Genomic DNA, 22,248 nt, shown 5'->3' on the forward strand with positions numbered 1-22,248 from the left:
AAATTTCTTGTTAACAATTTGTTCAGTTCACTAAGTAAACATGCAAGCGTGTACCATCGATGGTACACGTGGCACGGAACGTGTTAATGGAATACTCTTGTTTCTGTGGAATAATATTTCAAGATTTATTAGGTCATTAACACGTTCCGTGCCGAGCTTTTTTACTCGAATCTTCACACTTTGATATTTTACTAAAACTTGATGTATTACGTGCAATTATTAATTCTCGTACACATAACAACGTAACAAAAACTTATCAACGCCCATTCTTGCGGTGGAAATTGATTCTTCGGTTCTAAATTTCTTGTAAACAATTTGTTCAGTTCACTAAGTAAACATGCAAGCGTGTACCATCGATGGTACACGTGGCACGGAACGTGTTAATGAACAAATATATAAAAGGGGGCCTGTGATCAATAAATCCTTAAAATTCTTACCTCCCTTGTCCGCCTTCGCAGTATCCTTCTTTTGATACTTCAAAACCGTCAGGATTCATCGACGGAAGAATATGTATTCTAGTATTGTCTAACAGCCATGTAATATATGGATCTGTTCCGTAATTGGTTACGAAATGCTGAAAATTTAGAAGAGAATATATTGCTTCGACGAATAAAAACGTATTTTCTTCTCGCCAATGGAAGCTTACAATAATTTCACGTACAAATAGCATACATCATTAAATCTATGAATTAAAGATCGCCTATGTCCCAGCCAATGAATTATTATATTTTTGAGTATAATTGTTGGTAATGAAAATTGTGCTATGCAATTTGTATACGCTTGTTCCTGGCTGACTAACATAGACATTTGTATAATATTTTACCGATTGATTAAACCTAATTCTTAAATTTAAATCTTAAATCTATTTAAAAGTTTATCTAACACTTTATCTAAGCCTATTAATCGAATGGATGGTACACGTGGCACGGAACGTGTTAACGTGTCATGGTGCCGATCGGATGTTCCTGGCTAGTTCGAGGGGATGTAAATGTAACCTTCTTGTATTTTCGATTGTCTTACTCCGAAACGGTCGCAGACTCGGTGGCAGTTATTTAGCAAGCATCGAGTTCGTCATTGGAGACATATAGTGAAACACGAAAGTACATATTTGGAGATGCGCGTTAACCCTAGAAAGATAACCATATGACAACGTACGTAAAAGATAACCATACGCTTCAGAGGCGCATGCTTTTCTAAGGCGTCAATTTTATACTAACAATGGATATTTATTTAAGTTAATCTAGTCATTTTAAAGGTTTGGCATTATTGTAAAAATAAAATGCATTTATATTATATTTTTTTATATTTTAAGTAATTTTAAACTTAAATCACTAGACCTCTATGAAAAATTAACAAAAATCAACAGTCTTCGCAGGCGCCTCTGCGACGTAGGTTATCTTTCTCGGGTTAAAGTTGACCGGTTTTTGTTTATATCGAAACAAGCGAACTTGATTTTCGATTTGTGATGTTAGAAAAAGTAGGTTAACTAAATGACGTGTGGGAGAACTGTTGCAAAGATTGCTAGTAATTGGGATATAATCAGAGAAAACAATTTTGGAAACATTAGAAGAATTAGTTAATTAGATTATGTGACTTGAAATGACAGAAAAGACACGTTTTCGAAATAAGGCCGAACGACCTTTCTATTTTCAGTTGTTAAAAAGGACTAGTTAAATAGAAATTTTATGACAACATTTTTGAACAAATTGCTATTGTGGTTGGGGTGACAGAAAAGACACGTTTTCAAAATAAAACCAAACAACTTCGATGTTTTGAGACGTCAGAAGAATTAATTAACTAGATAATGTTTAAAAAGAGTGACTGCAAAAATTGCTATTGGTAAGAACGACGAAGAAAGCGTTTTAAAAATCAGATAAAACGGCTTTGAATTTTTTGAAATATTAAAAGCATTAGTTAACTAGAATAATTCGAAAAAAATTATTGAAACAGTTGCCGTTGGTTACGACTACAAAAAGATCGCGTTGTTTTACAATATTTTTTGCGGATCTCAGAAATGTCAAAATTCGTTAATAACATTGTTACGAGCTATAAACACATACGATAGCGACAATCGCAGCTTTTAATGTGTGTAGCTCGCTTCTATGTGAACTAATTTTGGTGAAATATAGAATGCATGTAAGTACATTAATCTATAAAAGTACTGTAATCTACAAAACAAGAAACAGTTTACGAACGCGTTTTCTTGTTATCCTAGCATCTGCACTTTTTCAAAAAATTTCTATACACATTATTTAGTAAACCAGTTCATCTAACATCCCAAAAAGAGGAACACTTCAAGTGGTTTGCTCCAATTTTAAAAAAGTTATTTCTTTTCAAAGAACGCTCAAGTACTTTCGTGGACCACTGTATGTATATCGATCTCGCATTCGACGTGTTAATATTTCGTGAATTGACTTGAATCGGCGGCATTGAGATTCCATTTAGGGAAAGGAGTTGTCTGTAACCTGATTTTAATTTGTATATACCGTGTGGTATGAAATTAATTTATATGTACATCTCTGCGACAGAAAATCTAATTCAATTCAATTGATTCGAAAAGTACACAAAGCTTTCATTAAATTCGTGATTGCAGCATCGTATAATTAGTTTGTAGCATACATATAAATAGACTGCGGATTTTATGCATTTATGCTAAAAATGTGTATGAGCAGTTTTAAACAGTATGCGAATGATTAAAGTAAGTATTAAATGTGTGTCTGACTCATATATCTTGCGATCGATGCATACAATTTTTATTTTGCATAGAAGCCTGCAGTCTATAATAAATATAATTGTTTATGTGTTTATGAAGTATTATATTTATCCGTGTCCACTTTGCAAGTGCTATTAGTCTCCTACATACCTTTAATTATTATTTAGTCTAAAAGTTATTGTTGAACTGTAATTTACTTTAATTTCAAATGAAAGTGGTATATCAATCAATTCCTATATTGATTATTCTTCGAATATAAATTATCGGGTGTAGATAGTATTGGATGAACGATTATTTTGATTTTAATTCGAATTTAGATATACTTTATTTACTTTAATCTAAAAAATAATATATAATAATATAATATAAATAATATAAAGAAATATTCTGCACAAATTGTTTACTATATGTAGAATAATGTCTATCGCTGGTAAATTTTACTGGCGACAAATTACTGGCGAGAATTTTGAAAATTTCATTATATTTTTACAAAACTTTTATTTGCTATTTTCGTTTTACATTGTGGCTTATGTCAACTGAAGAGAAACAAAATTGAAATGAGAGCTTGGCAAATCTTTCATTTTACTTATAACCAGTGAACTTCTATTATATAATAAAATATCTTTTATTTTACAAACAGTAACGCTAATTATCAGATTAAGCTTATGAAACTTTCAGACAGTTTAATTGCGTTCATTGCAAATGTTTATGCAAATTTAGATCTTACATAAACTGAATTGTATACACAGGATTCAATGAGTATAATTTAAGTCATTCGTTTAAAATGAGTTAAAGAATGAATGAATGAAACTCGATCAACAATAATAATATTTAAGATTTGAAAGACTATTGTAACTTCTTGATTATACAGGATTTGATTATACAACAATATGGAAGAAACAGATAGAAAGAGATCTGTGGCTAAACGAAGTAGATACATACTGACATAATTTGATATCCATTTTCCCGGTCTTCTGACGCCCCAAATCTTCCTTCCACTTTCATTTAAATCTTCTGCGGACCGGTATTTCATTTTCGTAAGTAAGCGAGCCACTTTTTATTTAAACATTCTACTGCTGCTACGTTTGAAATCTCGGACTGAACATTTTTTGCGTGCACGTGATCGCATATGTACAGAGGGAACTCTGGCGTTAAATGAGAAACCCACTTTGCAAAATATGAAAAAGGAACACAGCATACGAGAAGTAGTTTGCCGTAAATAATGGCGCCACACGAATGTGAGAGAGAAAGTAAGTGGAGCAAAATAATCGATACGTCGTTCGAAATTTTCAATTCAGCGAAAGCCTATTTGACATTATCGCCGCAAATTTGAAAATCGTATCGGAAATCGGAAAATTATTTTTCATATTTGCCCTTGTGTACATGCATGAACGATATTCCATTATTATTTTTTAGTACCTTTTATTTGCCGGATTATACGAAAACATTCAGGTTTCTCTTTAAATAATTAGTAAACCGTGAATCTTTATGCAAAATAAAAATTGTCCAAGTTAATTGTAAGAAATATAAGCTAAATGAAAATATAATAGCAATTTTAATAATAGTAATAGTAATAAGTTCAAATGATACTGTCATCGTAGCGTTGTATTTGACCTGCTCATTTTTATTATCATAAGTGCATAAAACCAATCTTTATCACCATATCAACTGTACCATATCAAATGTATTTAAGTAAAATATTCACAGCCTCTTCTACATTTTCTAATTTTCTTCGAAGACCAGTCAAAAGTCCTAGACACATATTGTATCTGTTTTTATTAAGGATTATTAAGGATGAAGAATTGTCTTTCAATCCTTTCAGTTTCCAATCGAAAACATTTTCATCGAAATTTATACGAATAACTCCATTTAAACAGGATTTTTAGTGAAATCGATCAGCATGATAATCATGCAAATGAACGGATGAATTGATTACATTGGAATATACTTGAATTGAACACAATTGAATTGCTTTAATTAGGCAACTTAAATTAATACATTCGTCTTAACTCCGAAAAATATTTCGTTAAATCGATCTAACTTGTAAACATAATCCCTTCTCAGCGAGAATCAGTGCATGATTGTTTAAGAAATTCTAAAAAATTCCATATAATTCGAATAATTGATCACGCGGTGGTAAAACGGTAGACCTTATATCGATGATTCATAAACACTGCAATTTACAGAAATTTGATTCTCTTTTCTTAAAAATAAGCGACAGTTCATTAACCCAATAGGTAGAATATTGGTAAAACTAGTCATATTAGCGACGAGATAAAACGAACAAATCGACAAATCCTAAATTTCCTCTGTAACGTTCGCAGATAACGAGTAACGACCCTCAACATTTCGGAATTACCGAGATCATCAGGGTCCCTTTAGCGCGAATCGATAGTTAGTATATCGACGATGGTATTATCATATTGTTGTGACACGTACAGAAGCGTCGTTAAAGAAGGCAATCTAAAAATTGATGGTTCGGAATATGAAGAAGGCATTAGCTTCGAAGCAGCCCTTGTACACGTTCCAAGAGCTATCGAGACCAGTGTCCTACTAGCAGTGCTTACCAAGTAACAGATCATACTCCTGGATGGATCGTTGAACCCTGTAGTATGGAACGTGTTTGAAAAAAATTCCAGTCAGAAGTGTGTCACAGCGATGTATGACTAGTTGTAGAGAGTGGAACTGGGGGAAAAATGGGGGGTGATGGTAAGGGAAACAGAGTGGGGAGATTGGAGAAGAGAACTTCTCACGGTCGATGATCTACCTTGAGATGACCACGGGACCTCATTCTTAAAGGTCACTGGATATTTTCAGATTCTAATTTTAACGTACTTAGTGATACATATTTAACTTTCCCGACTGCAATTTCAGAACATTAATGGAAATCAGTGCAGACACTACGTAGTCCTGTAAAAATATCGCCGATCGATCGTCCGGCACCCGGTGAGAGATATATCGAGTCAGAAAAGATGCTGACTAACCGACAGATTGAAATTGTTCCATCGAACTATACGGTCACATTGTTTGTCGAATTATAGGTCAGCGATGAGCGGACTTTTCTGCAAACGAGCGATATTCGAAATTATAACGTCTAACCGTGATCTCGAGGAGTCTGGTTTATTAGCTTGAGAATTATTAGCTTGATAGATTGAAATTACTGTAATATTTCGACGAATGTTCGTCGAGCTGTAAGAGCCTAAGTAGACTACGAACTTTTGTGTATAATAAAGATTGTCTGCATCGACTGTACAAAACAAGAGTTAAACGATGTGTTTCTTCTTGTAATAGTTTGATGAATTTGTTACACTCGTCACCAATTTTGCCAGATATTTTCTTATTATAATTATATTTAATATTACTAATTTTTTTTTTCATAATAAATTATATCAATTATTTAAAATTTTTACAAAGGAAATTTCAAATTATTAAATTTTTTTAAAATAAATTAAATATTATAATGTATTATAACATTAAATAATTTACTTTAATTGTAAAAATAAATTTAAGGATTATTCTTTAAATTGTTAATATTAAAACTATTATTATATTATATTATATTAATTGTAATATATGAATTAAATTAATTTCTAAAAATTCATTTCATCTGCAAAATTAAAAATTCATTGAAGTAACTGCAATCGTAATCTTAAGGAAAACAGATTATTCGTTTAATAACTGTTAATCCATTGAACGAAGTTATTACGGCGCTGTAGATAATTAGTAGGCCGTACGCAGATCACGGTCCGTGACTCATCAATGTTTTAACGTGTATTCCAAGTAATACCAATTACAAGTAAACCGTTACCTATTCGTAAACATTTTCATTTCAACTAAATATTTAAAAAACTCTGATAATTCGTTGTGCTCGGCTTAATGTAATTATCAATTACGTGTAAAACGTATTTTTATATTTTTATATTCAATCAATTTTCAAAGAGGAGAAATATTTTTTTACCATGCCACTTGTTATTCTAAATATTGGAGGAATGCAGAAAAATATTGTTACACTCTGGCTATTATTTTTTAATAGAGTTATTTAACAAAGTATTTAATTATATACTAGATACTATAGTATAATATAAGAATATAAACGTAAGAGTGTAATTAACCTAACGTTATTTAATACAGAATTTAATTACCTTCATTTTATTGTTAGTCATCTTAAAAGAAGAGTAAGAAAAACAAATACTCCATACCTATAATAATTGTTATTACTAGTTTATTAAGTATACCAATTTGTTAAAATTCTAAGTAATTTGTTGTATATAATAATTTGTAAAACGCACGGAATTGTACATTTTTTTAAATTATTAAACGTGCGCAGTGTTACAGAGCGCATGCAAGAAACAGCACGAAAAAGCTGCATGCTTTCGGTAATGTGTGCCTTTCAGCGAACAACTGCATCGTGTAATTTACATGTATGCATTTAGCGACATAAGGTCGAGTTATCGTAAGACAGTGATTGAGTTGTAGACGGATCTGGCAGTCACGCGTGCCCCGATCTAGAGCTGGGGTCTCTCCGTTCCCTCTCGCGCTCATAGTTAATGACATGCGCATGTTAATCCACTGTAAAATGAGGGATGCCGAACGCAAAGGATCGTACGCTACCAATTTCACGCTGGCGTTAAGACATTCGTATTCCGATTATCTTGTTTTGCGCAATGAGTTGTTACTAATTGGAAAAATATAGTATTTCCATGGTACAGAAGTGCGGCGAAATAAAAGCCTGCAGTATTTCTCAAGCACATCCATTTAAATAGTACAGGGTTGTCCACTTAACACGGAAACCTTGCGTGCGAGAACAAGTGCGAATAGCAACAGGGTGACAAGTACGGATACAAACACCACGTTCATCGGAGCCCCGAGACTTTTTAACCGGGGACTCGAAATAACCGTTATTTGAACAATTTTAGATAACAAAATCGGTTTTTATTCGAATCGTTTTTCATTCAAGTTGAAGTTATTAATTGTGAAATATACATGATTAAAAGATTCCAATTTTTTTATACAAATAACAATTATAAGTGTTGCGACGGCAACACCGAAGGTCGAACGTCCCTGGCCATCCCTTGAGCAATTAACCCCTTAATGCACAATTTAAAAAAAAAAAACCGACCAAAAAAAATCAATTTTTTTTATTTAAGAAAATACATATTTGGACCTTAATTTCAATAAATATGTAAAAAAAATGCAAAAATTACTAAAAATTCAATAAAAATAGTGGATAAATAATTATAGTGAATATTGAATCGCATTGCAGATCGAATTTTGTACCCATCGTACTGTTTTTCAATTACCAGTTACTATTTTGAAGGGGAAGGAGGTGACGAAAAAAAACTGAAAAATATTTAATTTTACCTAAATTTGTAATAATATAATAATAATATTTATTAGCTGAAAAATATATAATAAACTAAAACTATTCAAAATTTCCTTTTGTATGGTAAATTTCAAAACAAGGTGCAGCACATAGCCCAACATTCCTTATTTCAACATTAGAAAACATACCTTTTATACACTAAAAATCCAATTTACTCTCTATAAAAATACACCATAAAACAAAAACGTTTTTATATGTTGACACTAATAATATTTGTAAAAAATAAAAAACAATTGTCTTTGAAGAAATTCACTTTGATAACGTCTACTTTACTTCACGACTTGCTCACGAATAATACACTAAATGTTCATAAGTGCCATCCTAAAAGTGCATATTTTATTCCTGAATAAGCAAAAAATAGAAAGAGATCGGAGATAACTGGAGAGTAATAAATAAATTAGTCATAAGAAAACTCTCAAAAGTGCCAACGCTAATTAGATACGCAATAATGGATATAGATAGATAGAAACATTACCAATTCCTATTACTAGTCAGAGATGCTTATAAGTGTCACCCTAAAAGGCCATATTTTATAATCCCAAATAAACAAACTTTACAGCTTACAATACAGAATTACACGATGAATATCAATAAATTGAATATTTTCCTTGGTTTTTAATAAGTTATTTTTATTGCCCGGATATATTCGAATCTGAACATTTTAGCGACATAAGTTGCGACGCCGACCGTATATATACGGGTCTGCACATTTTGGCCGGTTTTGCAAGCCCGTGTTAATACCTTTCTGCGCGTTAAGGGGTTAAGCGATATACCTGCGACAGTAAAAAATGCACCCGAACGAAAATACCCTTCGACCCGACGAACGGACAACACGACTCATAAATTCCATATTTCCCAAAACGGAAAATTTACAACCCGAACTTTCGAACAGTTCCCCACTCCTCATTTCAAGTTCCTTCCGACACACCCATCTCCAATCAACAAAAACGCTTCATTTCCTCCACCAAAACCCACCATCCACCAATCAACAAAAAACCCGAGGTGACAAGCGGAAAGGCACCTAGAACGTTAGGCAGAACTGTTAGAACTCCCAGAACTCGTAGAACTCTAAGAACGCAGATAAAACGCAAATAACGCATCGCTAAGACCATAGCTGTACTGTAATATTATTAAAGTGTACGTAAAGGCAACCGGCGACTTCGTTCAACTTAATTCCATTTGGAAACCAACGCGCACATACAATAAGTAATCGAAAATGTTTTTCGCTGCCAATAATTATTATTGATGACGAAAATTCTATTTTCGGAGTCTTGTAATCATTTTCGATGAGGCAAATTTGTTCGAGTTATTCATAACAGTTATCGGTGATAATCGAAAAATCTTAATTCTTTTCCGAGTGTGGTGACGTTTTAACCCTTTTTCATGTAATGGCATTTCGGCAAATCTTTTTATCATAAATTAACATTGCAATGCTATTACACGACGTTTCTTTAGTCTCATTTTAATCGGAACAATGTTTTCGGTTGATTGGCGATGGATTTACATATGTAATGCTATTATATATGTTACACTGTAAACTGACCATTGTGGCGGACCAGACATAAAAAGACACGTCCTTCAAAAACGGGGTGTGCATATGCCTTTTTCGGGTTTTCCCGACGCAAGGCGTACACACCGCAATAAAACAATAAAAACGTTGGGACACAGCTTCGGACCATAGGTCCCGGATCACCCCGGTCGGAAAATCTTCGGGAAAGACCTTCGCCCTTCCCAAGAACTTTCCCTTACCAATTTCAATACGTTCTCCCCAATAAATACGAGGACCTCTCGACCGGGAGACGTCAGTTAGCAAGTTTTCCTCCGACTCTCAACGTGTTCATATTTCTGTCTCATCCGTCACTCGTTTACCTTTACCTTCTACACACTGTACCTCATCGCCTTTTGTTACAAGTTATATTAAAATTCTCGTTATATAAAAACCAAAAAAAACTCTCTCGGATTGTTTTATATAAACCGTCGCAGTAACCCCTGCGACAAACCATTTTACATCGTTCCGTGTATAAAGCATCAAACGAAATTATGTAGTATATTCTGAACCGCTTTCCATTAAATTGCAGAACAATGGGTTAATTTGGGTATACGTCGTGACTTCAATTATCATTTATATGGTTTACGAATCGACTAACAATAGCACAATTGTATTTACGAAACGTCGCATTCTTGACAACTTGGAATTTCAGAAAAGAAATTGATTAAATTATATTAGATTAGATTAAAGTATCTGTAACGCGGACTTATACTTCTTCTGTATACTATGATTTAAAATATAAAATCACTCTTTGAAAAGAACTAAGAAGATTTTCTTTTTCTCATTAGAAAAATTGCACTTATTTTTTATATTTTCAAAACCACTACCCTCTTAAAATTAGTATTTTAGATAAGTTCTGGTCTATTTTTTAAATTAAAATTAGAATAATCTTCTATGTATAAATAAATGTATGTGTCTTACTGCTTTTGTAAATAAATGGAAATCCTATTATGAAATTTAACCCTAGAAAGATAACCATATGACAACGTACGTAAAAGATAACCATACGCTTCAGAGGCGCATGCTTTTCTAAGGCGTCAATTTTATACTAACAATGGATATTTATTTAAGTTAATCTAGTCATTTTAAAGGTTTGGCATTATTGTACAAATAAAATGCATTTATATTATATTTTTTTATATTTTAAGTAATTTTAAACTTAAATCACTTGACCTCTATGAAAAATTAACAAAAATCAACAGTCTTCGCAGGCGCCTCTGCGACGTAGGTTATCTTTCTCGGGTTAAAGTCCACTTCAGCAATGTCCTGTAATGAAATAGTTCCAAAAAGTTCTATTTGAAATATTATATACATAAATCTCAGTTATTTAAACGAAATAGCTACTCGCGTGTCTATGATTTCACCAACGAGAATGTTTACACTTCAAAGAGAGGTACACCGCAATGTGGTCACTCTTATCGTTTAACTGTTTATTGGCGTACGTTGGTACCGCAATTGTGTTCAATCATACTGGTACTCACAATCAGAAAGAGGAGTGTTCTCATTATGGTGCAGCGTTGTTCAAGTCGACATAGAAATTGACGAAGCAGCAGAAAACTGTAATAGACCTTCGCATAATACGAGTTCATTCGACACGGACTTACACAATACGGTGTAAGGGTTGTAAATAGCACTGTTTGTATAACGTGATAATATACATTGGAGTATTTAGCCTCAAAAACGTCGATTTAAAAAATCTTGTGTAAAATATGAAGTATTCGCTTTCTGTGAAATAGTTGAATGCATAGAAAACAATATTCCAATACCTTTTAGTTTATTTTATTTTATTTATTCATGAAGCATTTTGCATTGTTGGAAGTAGAAAGATTTTGCGATACCGTTGCTCTTTTGATCAATTTTTGAATTACCGTTCACTCCATTAACGATTTTTCTATGTTGCAAAGAAATCATGTCAACTGCTTTCTTTCTGCTAAATATTATCTTCTACATTACCTGATTAGCGATATTAAAAAATATTAAACATATTGAAGCGGACTTTAAATTTCATAATAGGATTTTCATTTATTTACAAAAGCAGTAAGACACATACATTTATTTATACATAAAAGATTATTCTAATTTTAATTTAAAAAATAGTCCAGAACTTATCTAAAATACTAATTTTAAGAGGGTAGTGGTTTTGTGAAAATATAAAAAATATCGACTCGATAAAGTACATCAGATTTCAAACAATTTATACAGAATTCTATTTTACTTACATGTGAAACCTAATGTTTGTCATCGAGGTAATTTAAATCAGTTTTCCGTTCACGATGCAGAAAGAATTCATGCCTATAAGAATTTCTGAACAATTTTAAAATTAAAATTTGTATTAATAATATATACAAACATATAATATTTATAAATTTATTTGTCAATTAAAATGACATTGTAAAACCTAAGAAGATAATTTTAGCCAGCTTTTTTCCAGCTCACATTGTTCATTGTAACAACGAAAATTACTACCGTAAGAGATCATTACAGTATATACAAGTTACACTTTGACTGGTAACACAAATACAACTGGACTGTGGATTTTATGTAATTATATGGTAAAAAGGAGAACCTCAAATGTAAGGTAATAAAAATCTTTAAAGAATTTATGGATACTGTTTTATTGTTTTCAACCGATAAAATTATTAAGATAAGAAATAAATGCCTACATAGCTCATGCATTTTAAAAATTAACGCAAATACTTTTTACTTTGCGTAAAAGTTTCATGGTCCAATGATGAGATTTTCAACATGAGTGTTTTTTTTTATTTCGAACTAAAATAAATATACTATTAGTTTGAAACGTTTATTTGACATTGTTCCCAGTGACTTTTGTATCTGCTTCATATAGGTATCCGACTCAAAACAGTTTTGTACGTTTTGTATACAAGAGTTTAAAAAAGAGAATGTCAATGGTAGGTGATCAATTTTTTAATAAAATGTATGGCCGAAAGAGAGTTAAATATATATCTGGACCAAGCGTAAACGTCATGCACAGTTTTTTATTGTAAAAAATTTTTATTGTAATTTTTATAAAATTTTTATATTATTCTGAGAGAGAGAGAGAGAGAGAGAGAGAGAGAGAGAGAGAGAGAGAGAAAGGGAGAGAGAGTATTTCTAGACTGATTACCAGTGCGAAGTAATAGCATTTTAATAATTTTAACTGAGTATTATGTCATTGTTCAGTGTAACAAATGTTAGAATAAAAAGATCACTTTATAAAAAACAAGACTATACGATTCAGCATCACAAAAATATTTCTTCCTAAAACTTCGTCACATATGCTTAATAATATAATATTATAACGAATATGACATTTGCTCATTTCCTTTTTTCACAATTTGAATGAGAGCTAAATAAATGTTTTCGAAAGAAGTTGCATGGAATAAATAACTACAAAACAGATCATAGGATATTTTAAACATTTCGTGCATTTTTGTTCTGGCGAAAATCAAATTGTATTTCAATATTTTCTTTCCATAAATTCCTTCTATATAATTAATTGCTGCATCATAAACGTAACAGCGCCGAAGTAATATAAAAAATGTTGCACAGATCAATTTTCAGGCTATGTTTCAAGAAAATCTCAAAATTAATTCTCAGGTGTAATTACTAGACTGCGAATTTCATGCGTTTATCGTAATCAAATACGAAAGTACAAAACATTTCAAGATCATTAAACAACTGTTACATTACTTTCAATTTGTCATATTTATTGAAAGAAGAAACATGTTTACATTTGTGCAGACAATTTTTATTTTGCATAAAAATCTGCAGTCTAGTAATTACAGTAATTACAGCGATTACTGTGAAATCGATGGGACGAATAAATATGGTCGAAAGAAAGTTGCGATTTTCGTATAAAATAAATAAAACAAGTTACATAATACAACTTTCAAAAAATACCACGATCATTCGCAAACCTTTCTTGGAAGTTTCAGCGAAAGTCAAGTATGTTCGTTAATGAAGGATTGATTATGATATTTATATAAAACTATTTTACATTAGCAACGAATCTAATTTTATTTTTTTTTTCTGCACTGTGTGAATGAGACGAATTTAGGCTACGGTTTAGGCTACATTTGTAGAATAAAGTTCCTTTTTTTAGGCGCGAGGCCACAAATAAAGAATTATTATTATTATTATTATTATTATTATTATTATTATTATTATTATTATTATTACTATTATTATTATTATTAATTTTATTTCTATACTGGAAACTTATATTAATTACTTAAAATTGCTGTAAAAAAGATAAACTATTGAATTAAAAGAAAAACGAATGAAATTGCATTTTTGCAAATGCGTATTCAGCTTGTCTATTTTAACAAGTTCACGCAGTAGTAGCATTAGTAGTTTCATTCAACAAGCACATAAGTGGAAAGAGTTACTGTCCACCTGTGACCACGTGTGTCGCGTGTTCCCATCGCTGCACACCGCGTAGTACATAAGAACCTGCAGTAACGAGGTCATTTCGCAATTTCAAGTCTGCCTTTCGGGCGCAGTGATAATCGTACGAATTCTCGGCCATACACGCACGAAATCCCGAACTTCGGTAGTCTTTACAAATAAGCGGTGAAAGTGTTACGTGATTTATATCATTCGCTCGAATCGGAATCCCGCAGTTTAACACAACTGCTGCTGTAGAGAGAACGTGTACCTTCGTCTAAGTTGCTAACCCAGTCAAATCTTTTAAATAATGCACCAGGACAGTCCACGTCGTTGTACAAAACTATTCAATTGAATTTATTCGCAAAGAATTGCATTCGTGAAATTGCAATGGGACAGTTCGAAATCGATTTTCTTGCTCGGAAAAATTGACAAATGTATTCTTTCCAAGAACGTAGTAATCTAAATTGTATCAAAAAGAAAAAGCGTGAAACGTTTTAGTGCATTTAGGTCGAAAAATCCACAGACATCAGTGAATAAATCGGTGTACGTCAATAAAATCATTTAGTGAACCGACAATGTGGTTTGGCATCTTAACGCTCGTAGTTGTGTTAATTTTGAAAGTGCTGCTCGATTGCAGACGACAGCGAAAATCTCCTCCAGGTAACGTATTTCATGCAGAAGATTCTTAAACGCCGTGAAACATATTTAATAATGTAATAAAAATATATTTTTACGTATGGAGACTTTGGAAGCCAATCGGTACAAGTTCAACGTTTTCCGTAGTTCGAAAAATATATTTCATGTAATTAGACTGCGGATCTTTTTGCGAAATAAAAAGTTTGTTCATCGATTGCAAGGAACGGGAAGCAGAAAGTTGTTTTATCTTCTTATTTTATTGATAAATTTATAAAATCCGTGGTCTACATACAACTGTGGCTTTTATGTCGGCATTATGCCATTTTTAACCTTTCAACTGAGAGATTTTCTAATTTGGCGAACGTTTGTGAAACGTCAAGCAACAATTTCATTATTATTATTATTATTATCATTATTATATTATTATCATCATCATCATTATTATTATCATTATTATTATTATCATTATTATTATTACTATTATTTACTATGTACAGGTGATGTAGCCCATTAGATATATCATGATTTATTCATTCCTATATTTTCTTTTACTAATTTTCTACGATTAAGGTTTCTTGGAAAACAATTTATATGAAATATTTTAGATGACTAAGCTTCAAATATTATGGCAATTTTGGTTGTACCAACAAGGGTTAAGCTATAAATTTTCCGTAAGAAAGGTAGAGTCGATTAAGTTGTCGCGGTTAAGTTATTAAATATATATTAAATAAATACACATAAATAAAAAAATTATTAGTCGAATTTGAAAAAAAATGAAAAGTAGTTATATACGTAAGGCAACAGCGAACACAAATGGTGAGTTAATATTGGTCCATCTCGGTTGGAAGGTTAATGCTTTGAATTTTTACAAATTAGCTTGCGAGAACTGCATGTAATCACCGTTTATTTTATTTGAATGAAGGACCCCTGGGTTTGCCTATCGTTGGAAACTTATTCGATATTGCGAAGCTAGTGAGGAGAGAGAAAATATCTGCCAACATTTGGAACCAATTGGCGGAGAAGTATGGTCCAGTTTTTAGTGTTAAATTAGGTATACAGGAACCGACGATTATAGTTTCCGGAATAGATGCTATTACCGAGATGTTGAATAAACCGGAATTCGATGGCAGACCAAACGGATTTATGTTCAAATATAGATGCGGCGGTACACCGCATGGAATATTATTTACGGACTCGGGTATTTGGCATAGTCAAAGAAGGTATAGTTACACTCGACTGGATGGAATTTTGTAAACCACTTCGGAACTAAACTTCTGAAATTGATTTTGTCGATAATATTGTTTTGCTCGATATCTTATTCATTTTTTTAAATATAACATCAAATCATTGACACAAGTCTATATACGCCAATTTCACGCACAATATTTTGTGATCGTCAATTACTTCTATCGCACACACATCTCTCGATTATTCAATAATATTATCTTAATAAAAATAATCTCACAAATCGTTAATTCAATTTTTCGTTAATCACAAATTGTGTTGCTTTCTGTATTTTTGTTTTATTTTTAAGAACTATCGTTACATTATCTTATTCTCAATTTTAGTATTAAATAAATAGATAAATAATTATCGTAAAATGTGCAACCAACATATATATGTACATCTATGGTATATAAACTATACATAAATAAGGTCAAGGTATTTGGTTCCACTCAGACAAAGATCCTAGTTACGTCAATAATGTTTTCCTTCTTCTTATCATATTATAAACATTATAATTTTTTTATGTTTTGCAAGAAAATATTACAGAAATTTACCAATGTTTTTCCAATTTACGAAATGTACATATTATATAGGGTGTATTCTGTAATATTAATCAGAGAAAAATCCAAAATTTCCCAAGAAATTCTTTTTTAACAAAAAGTTGAAATCATATTTGAATATAGTTGAATTATCATTATACAATGTATAAACGGTACAAATTTTCGTTTGTTTAAATTCTTTGTACTTGAAAGGTTCGATAACATGGAATATCTGAAATTGAATGATTTTAATTCCTTTTTTGGAATGCGACTTACAAGGCTTGTTTGTGTTATCAGGGGAATATTTATCAAATATATTTTGAAAAGATGTCGAGTTTTCGTGAGTGATTCGTCACTTTGTTTATGTATCTTATAAAAAATTATGCTGAACAACAAAGAAATGATTTCACAAGAAATAGTGCTTGTATGCTATAATAATTAAAATATCAGTCAAATTTTACTACAACCGAATCAATACTAGTTTAGATATCGTATACACTGTTTTGGAAAATACTCATTTGCAATTTTATATTCATGTCTTTAGAAATTTTATTTTTGCGTTCGCTTCTCTAAACGTTATTTACATCTCAAACTTCTTATATTTTATCCTAAACATCTGAAACTATCTTTTAAGCTAACAAAATGATTTACAGTATCTTTAATATATATTATTGTTATATTTACATCATTATTTATATATATTTAATATATTATATATAATATATTATTTTTTTATATTATTATTATTATAAAAATATATAAAAAAATATATATTATATATAATATATTATTTTTTTATATTATTATTATTATAAAAATATATAAAAAAAATATATATTATATATAATATATTAACGAGTTATATATATAGGAAATATAACTCTTTAATATATTATACATTTTCTTACATAAATTTTATTTTTACATATACAGATTTGCATTGAGAACCCTGAGGCAATTCGGTTTCGGAAAGTACTCGATGGAGTATATACTTCAGCAGGATGCGAGTGCATTAACAAATATGATAATTCAACTAACGGCAAATGGGACGCCGATTAACATTGGTTCCCTTATTTGCGTTTCCGTCGTTAGCCATATTTGGTTTCTACTGGAAGGGACGAAGTACGTAGTTACGCATACAATATTACATATAATGATATGTGATAATAATGATTGACATAAAAACTATCTCCGGGATTTCAAATTGTGTCTGTCGTTCCAATGTGCAGATTCGAAGTGGGTAAAGAGACTCCTCAATTAAAAGAAGCGATAAGTGTGTTGAAAGATTTGCTGAGGACTGGAAATATTTCTGGTGGCATTGTCAATCATTTTCCGTTTCTCAGACACATTTTCCCCCATCTGACGGGATACAGATTGTTCGAAGAGAGACAGAGTCGTATAAATAAATTCTTCCTAGTAAGTTGTATAAAAACTGTTCGTAATGGCGCATTCGACTTTTTCTATATCTAACAATTAAATAATTTGTTAAAGCTAAGAAATAAAGTAATCCTCTCTCTTCAAAGTTTAAATTGTTCATTAGTCTAAAATTATTATTAATCGTATAAGTAAGATCATTTATTTACACGTTTTTCCTGCTTTGTTGTTTTTTATAATCTTTTCATGGAGCATATTACTAATTATTATTATTAGATTATAATTACTAATATTGCATATTACTAATTATTATTATTAGATTATAATTACTAATATTGCATATTACTAATTATTATTATAAGATTATAATTACTAATATTGCATATTACTAATTATTATTATTAGATTATAATTACTAATATTGCATATTACTAATTATTATTATTAGGTTATAATTACTAATATTGCATATTACTAATTATTATTATTAGATTATAATTACTAATATTGCATATTACTCATTATTATTATTAGATAATAATTACTAATATTGCATATTACTAATTATTATTATTAGATTATAATGACTAATATTGCATATTACTAATTATTATTATTAGATTATAATGACTAATATTGCATATTACTAATTATTATTATTAGATTATAATTACTAATATTGCATATTACTAATTATTATTATTAGATTATAATTACTAATATTGCATATTACTAATTAAATAAATTGTTCAATAATATTAAGAAATTAAGTAATATTGTGTATTAATAATTTGTTTTACAATGCAGATTTTATTTTTGACTTGTGTTCTTATATTTATAGGAGGTGATATCGAGACATAAAGACAATAAATTGTTTGGAGAATGCACGAATTTTATAGATTCCTATTTGGAGGAAATTGATGCGCAGAAGAAGAAGTCACCGTACACTTCCTTCACCGGTAATTCTTCCTTTCATTTTTACGTTTTTAATTTAAGACAATTTTCATATTTTTTCATTTATGTGCCGAAAATGTACCGGAAAAGTACTGAGAAAATATTCATATTTCTTTATTTACGAACTGAGAAAGTTTACCGGAAAGATATGAATAATTTAAATTATTAAATTAGTTTCTTTTGCACGTACAAATAATATCCAATACTAAAAATGTAGATCTCCTTCATTTCATGTGTTTATTATACTAATACTTAAGTATCGCATATCAAGATTAATTCTATGTTCGTCTGCAGTTCTTGGATATGCTAATTCCCTGACAAATTGCTGTACAAACTACGTCATTACCAACTGCAGCTACTTGAATTCACTGACACAGGCTTAGGATACCGCGTTGATTGAATCAATTCTGTAGCAGCATAGGACCGGTTTAATGTTCAATTACGGTAAAACGGTTAAACGACGATTCAAAGTTTGAGAAGTAATTTCGATGAACCCGTTATGGTGTTTAAATTAGGTCACCACGTGATCAAATCTTTCCGACGAATTTAACTCACGTATGACACGAATACGTGAACAAACAAGATTTAGTTCATATTTCGTTGCAATTCCAGCAGTAGTGAAAAACTTTATATTTGTACTATTATTACGTTACTACTATTGTTACGTGGACTGCGAATTTTATGCATTTATGACGAAATTTAGCATGTGCAATTTGTAAAGAGATTAAATGATACGAAGAATGCCAAGACATTAGTTTTAGTTGATTAAAATTATGAAAGGAAGGAATAACTTTCTATTTGGTTCCTACTTGTTGCAATTGATACAGTAAAGTATTCTGCATAAACATCCGCAGTCTAATTATTACTGTAAAATATAGTAACAATATGCCAAAAATATGTAAACTGTATAACAATTTGTACTATTAATAACAATATTTTCCACGGATAAAAGAAATATTTTTTTGCAGAAAAACAATTGCAATTTGTACTGAAAGATCTGTTTACCGCTAGTATAGATACAACAGACAATATGATTGGTTTTGTCATCGCATATCTCGTGGTACATCCTCATGTACAGCTTAAAATACAAGATGAAATCGACAAAGTTATAGGAAGGGATGTTAGTCCTTCCCTTAATGACAAAAACCGGTAAGACGTTCGATTAGTAAATTTAATTTTATTAAATTAAAGTTTTAGTACATTTTATGTCTAGTTTATAAATTGTACATATGTTTAGGTTCTATTTAATCATTTACTATGTTAATAATTTATGATATAATGACTTCTATATATGACAAGTAAATAAATTACTCCTTTTTAAAAGTCACTTTATTTTGATTTCGCTTGGAGTCCGAAGAGAACGTGCTAATTATATTGTTGCATTATTGTTGATAACGCTATAAATAAATTGAAATAATATAACGAAAGATGAAATTTTGAATCATTCTGAAAATTTGATGAAGAGTATGTTTCGGTTCTTTATCTTCTACCAATACATTTTAATAGTCAATATGTGTTTCGAAGTGTTCGATGTATTTTGTCAGACTTTTTCCAAAAGTATTGCCAAGCGAAAGAATGCATTAGACATAACCGAACTACGTTCGTAGTTTAAGAGGAACTGAAAACGTTCGCAGTTCAATTGTAAACATATTAATTTTAGATTGCCGTACCTGAACGCAGTTTTGGTCGAAGTATCAAGGCTTGCGAACGTTACTCCTACTTCTCTCCCTCATCGAGCATTATCCGACTCCAATTTATTGGGTTTTGAAATCAAACGAAACTCTACGTTATTAGCCAACTTCAGAAGCATTCATTTGGACAAGGAGCACTGGGGTGATCCGGAAGTATTCCGTCCAGAAAGATTCATCAATAAAGAAGGACAATTTGTTGATGACCCATGGGTTATGCCTTTTGGAACAGGTATTATTTCTTCAATAAAATCAGCTGAAAAGTTGACAAACAAAATAAACAATTCATCATTGAAAAAATGAAATATCGGCCTAACTAAATTTTTGATCCTTATCTTCAACTAAATTTTCATAAATAATAATTAACTTATTAATATTAATTGTCATTATGTAATGACATAATTATTTCGAATGGTTGTAGTTATTTTGTTATTATTTGTATAAATAATAATTAACGTTCAAGATACAGGATTCAATAATTGGATAAAAATAATTAAAATATAATTAAAAAGATAATTACAATGAAAATTCGAAAGACGTTCGACAACTATAACGAATAAGCTTAAGTTAGGAAACCCGCTTGTAATTTAAAAATTTGTCCTTTATTTTAAATAGTAGTTTTATCTTTGATCATTTCTCTGATTATTTATATTATTTTCTTTACAGGTCGCAGAAAGTGTTTGGGCGAAGTGGTAGCAAAAAACACAGTCTTCCTCTTCGTAGCATGTCTTTTGCAAAAACTTAATTTTTCTGTGCCAGAGGATCATCCTGAAATCGGACTTCACGGAATTGATGGTATTATTACTTCTCCGCCTAAAATTGAGATTGTCGTTGCTCAAAGATAGGGATTGCAATAAAGTACTCGTGTTAACTTTTATATTTTTGCTATATGATACATTGTCATATGATCGGGCAGTCTTATTCTGAAACGTATAATTACATGCAAACGCAATTAATGTCGTCGCTTCTATGGCGTACAAATTGTTATATTCATGTTACACATCGTAGTATTCACTAATTTATTATCCTAATTGGAGTATGCAAGATATAAGGAAAGATCAAATTACTTAGGAAGTAAATTTTATGAAATTTTCGAGATCTCAGAATTAAATTACTGCATCTTGCATTGATCATTACTGAACTGTGGATCTTTATGCATTTATCTGGTATGTAAGTTTGTAAAATGTAAGAGAACGTATATATAACGAATATTCATTGTATTATCATTCTATGTTCATTACAAAGAATTTTCTACTCGACATAAGAAATGTTTCCCTTCTTTAGATATACAATAATGTTGTACAACAATTATTTAATTAAAAGTATCAGATTATTGAAAACTTTATTTCAAATTTTTACGCATTTATGATATCTATAAATTAATGAAATATTTAAAAAATTCCTTGGCATGGTCTTCATATTACAAAATTGGGAATTTGGCGAATCAAATAAATTCAATAAATTTCATCATTCTTTATGAACACCATTGTGAGACAGTAAAATATAGTGTAAATATATTTTTTTAATTACATTGGTTTTGATTTTATTGTGTTTCTTTCTTTTTTCGTAATATTACAAGAATTCTATGATAATAGATATTTTTACAAAAAATAACAGTTATTCTAAAATTTTCTACGATAGAAATCATTAATAGAAAGTTGATTATTATTAAAATTTAAGATAATCAACATAAAATAATAAAGAAAAAAATTCGAACAATAAAATGATTACAAAATACCGATTTTGGTTAATAAATGTGAATGATCGAAATAAATATTTCTCTTAAAAACATCATT

General features: G+C 30.5%; 1 protein-coding gene across 1 annotated transcript; it reads left to right on the forward strand.

Moving 5' to 3' along the window:
* The first annotated feature begins 14,099 nt into the window (after positions 1–14,099).
* On the forward strand, positions 14,100–21,792 carry LOC117222866 (methyl farnesoate epoxidase). Its single transcript, XM_076527052.1, has 8 exons — positions 14,100–14,694; positions 15,593–15,890; positions 17,370–17,558; positions 17,666–17,852; positions 18,652–18,769; positions 19,733–19,913; positions 20,425–20,684; positions 21,119–21,792. Exons 1-8 carry the CDS (start codon positions 14,610–14,612, stop codon positions 21,295–21,297), a joined length of 1,497 nt encoding a protein of 498 aa, XP_076383167.1. The 5' UTR covers positions 14,100–14,609; the 3' UTR covers positions 21,298–21,792.
* The last annotated feature ends 456 nt before the right edge of the window (positions 21,793–22,248 follow it).

The sequence above is a fragment of the Megalopta genalis genome, chromosome 17 (genome assembly GCF_051020955.1).
Source record: "Megalopta genalis isolate 19385.01 chromosome 17, iyMegGena1_principal, whole genome shotgun sequence".
NCBI lineage: Eukaryota > Metazoa > Arthropoda > Insecta > Hymenoptera > Halictidae > Megalopta > Megalopta genalis.

Excerpts from the sequence above, each read along its gene's own strand:
- LOC117222866 (XM_076527052.1), top strand. The coding sequence starts at position 14,610 with ATGTGGTTTGGCATCTTAACGCTCGTAGTTGTGTTAATTTTGAAAGTG. Across the intron at positions 15,891-17,369 it reads ATTTGGCATAGTCAAAGAAG|ATTTGCATTGAGAACCCTGA; the intron begins GTATAGTTACAC and ends TTACATATACAG. Across the intron at positions 20,685-21,118 it reads GGTTATGCCTTTTGGAACAG|GTCGCAGAAAGTGTTTGGGC; the intron begins GTATTATTTCTT and ends TTTTCTTTACAG.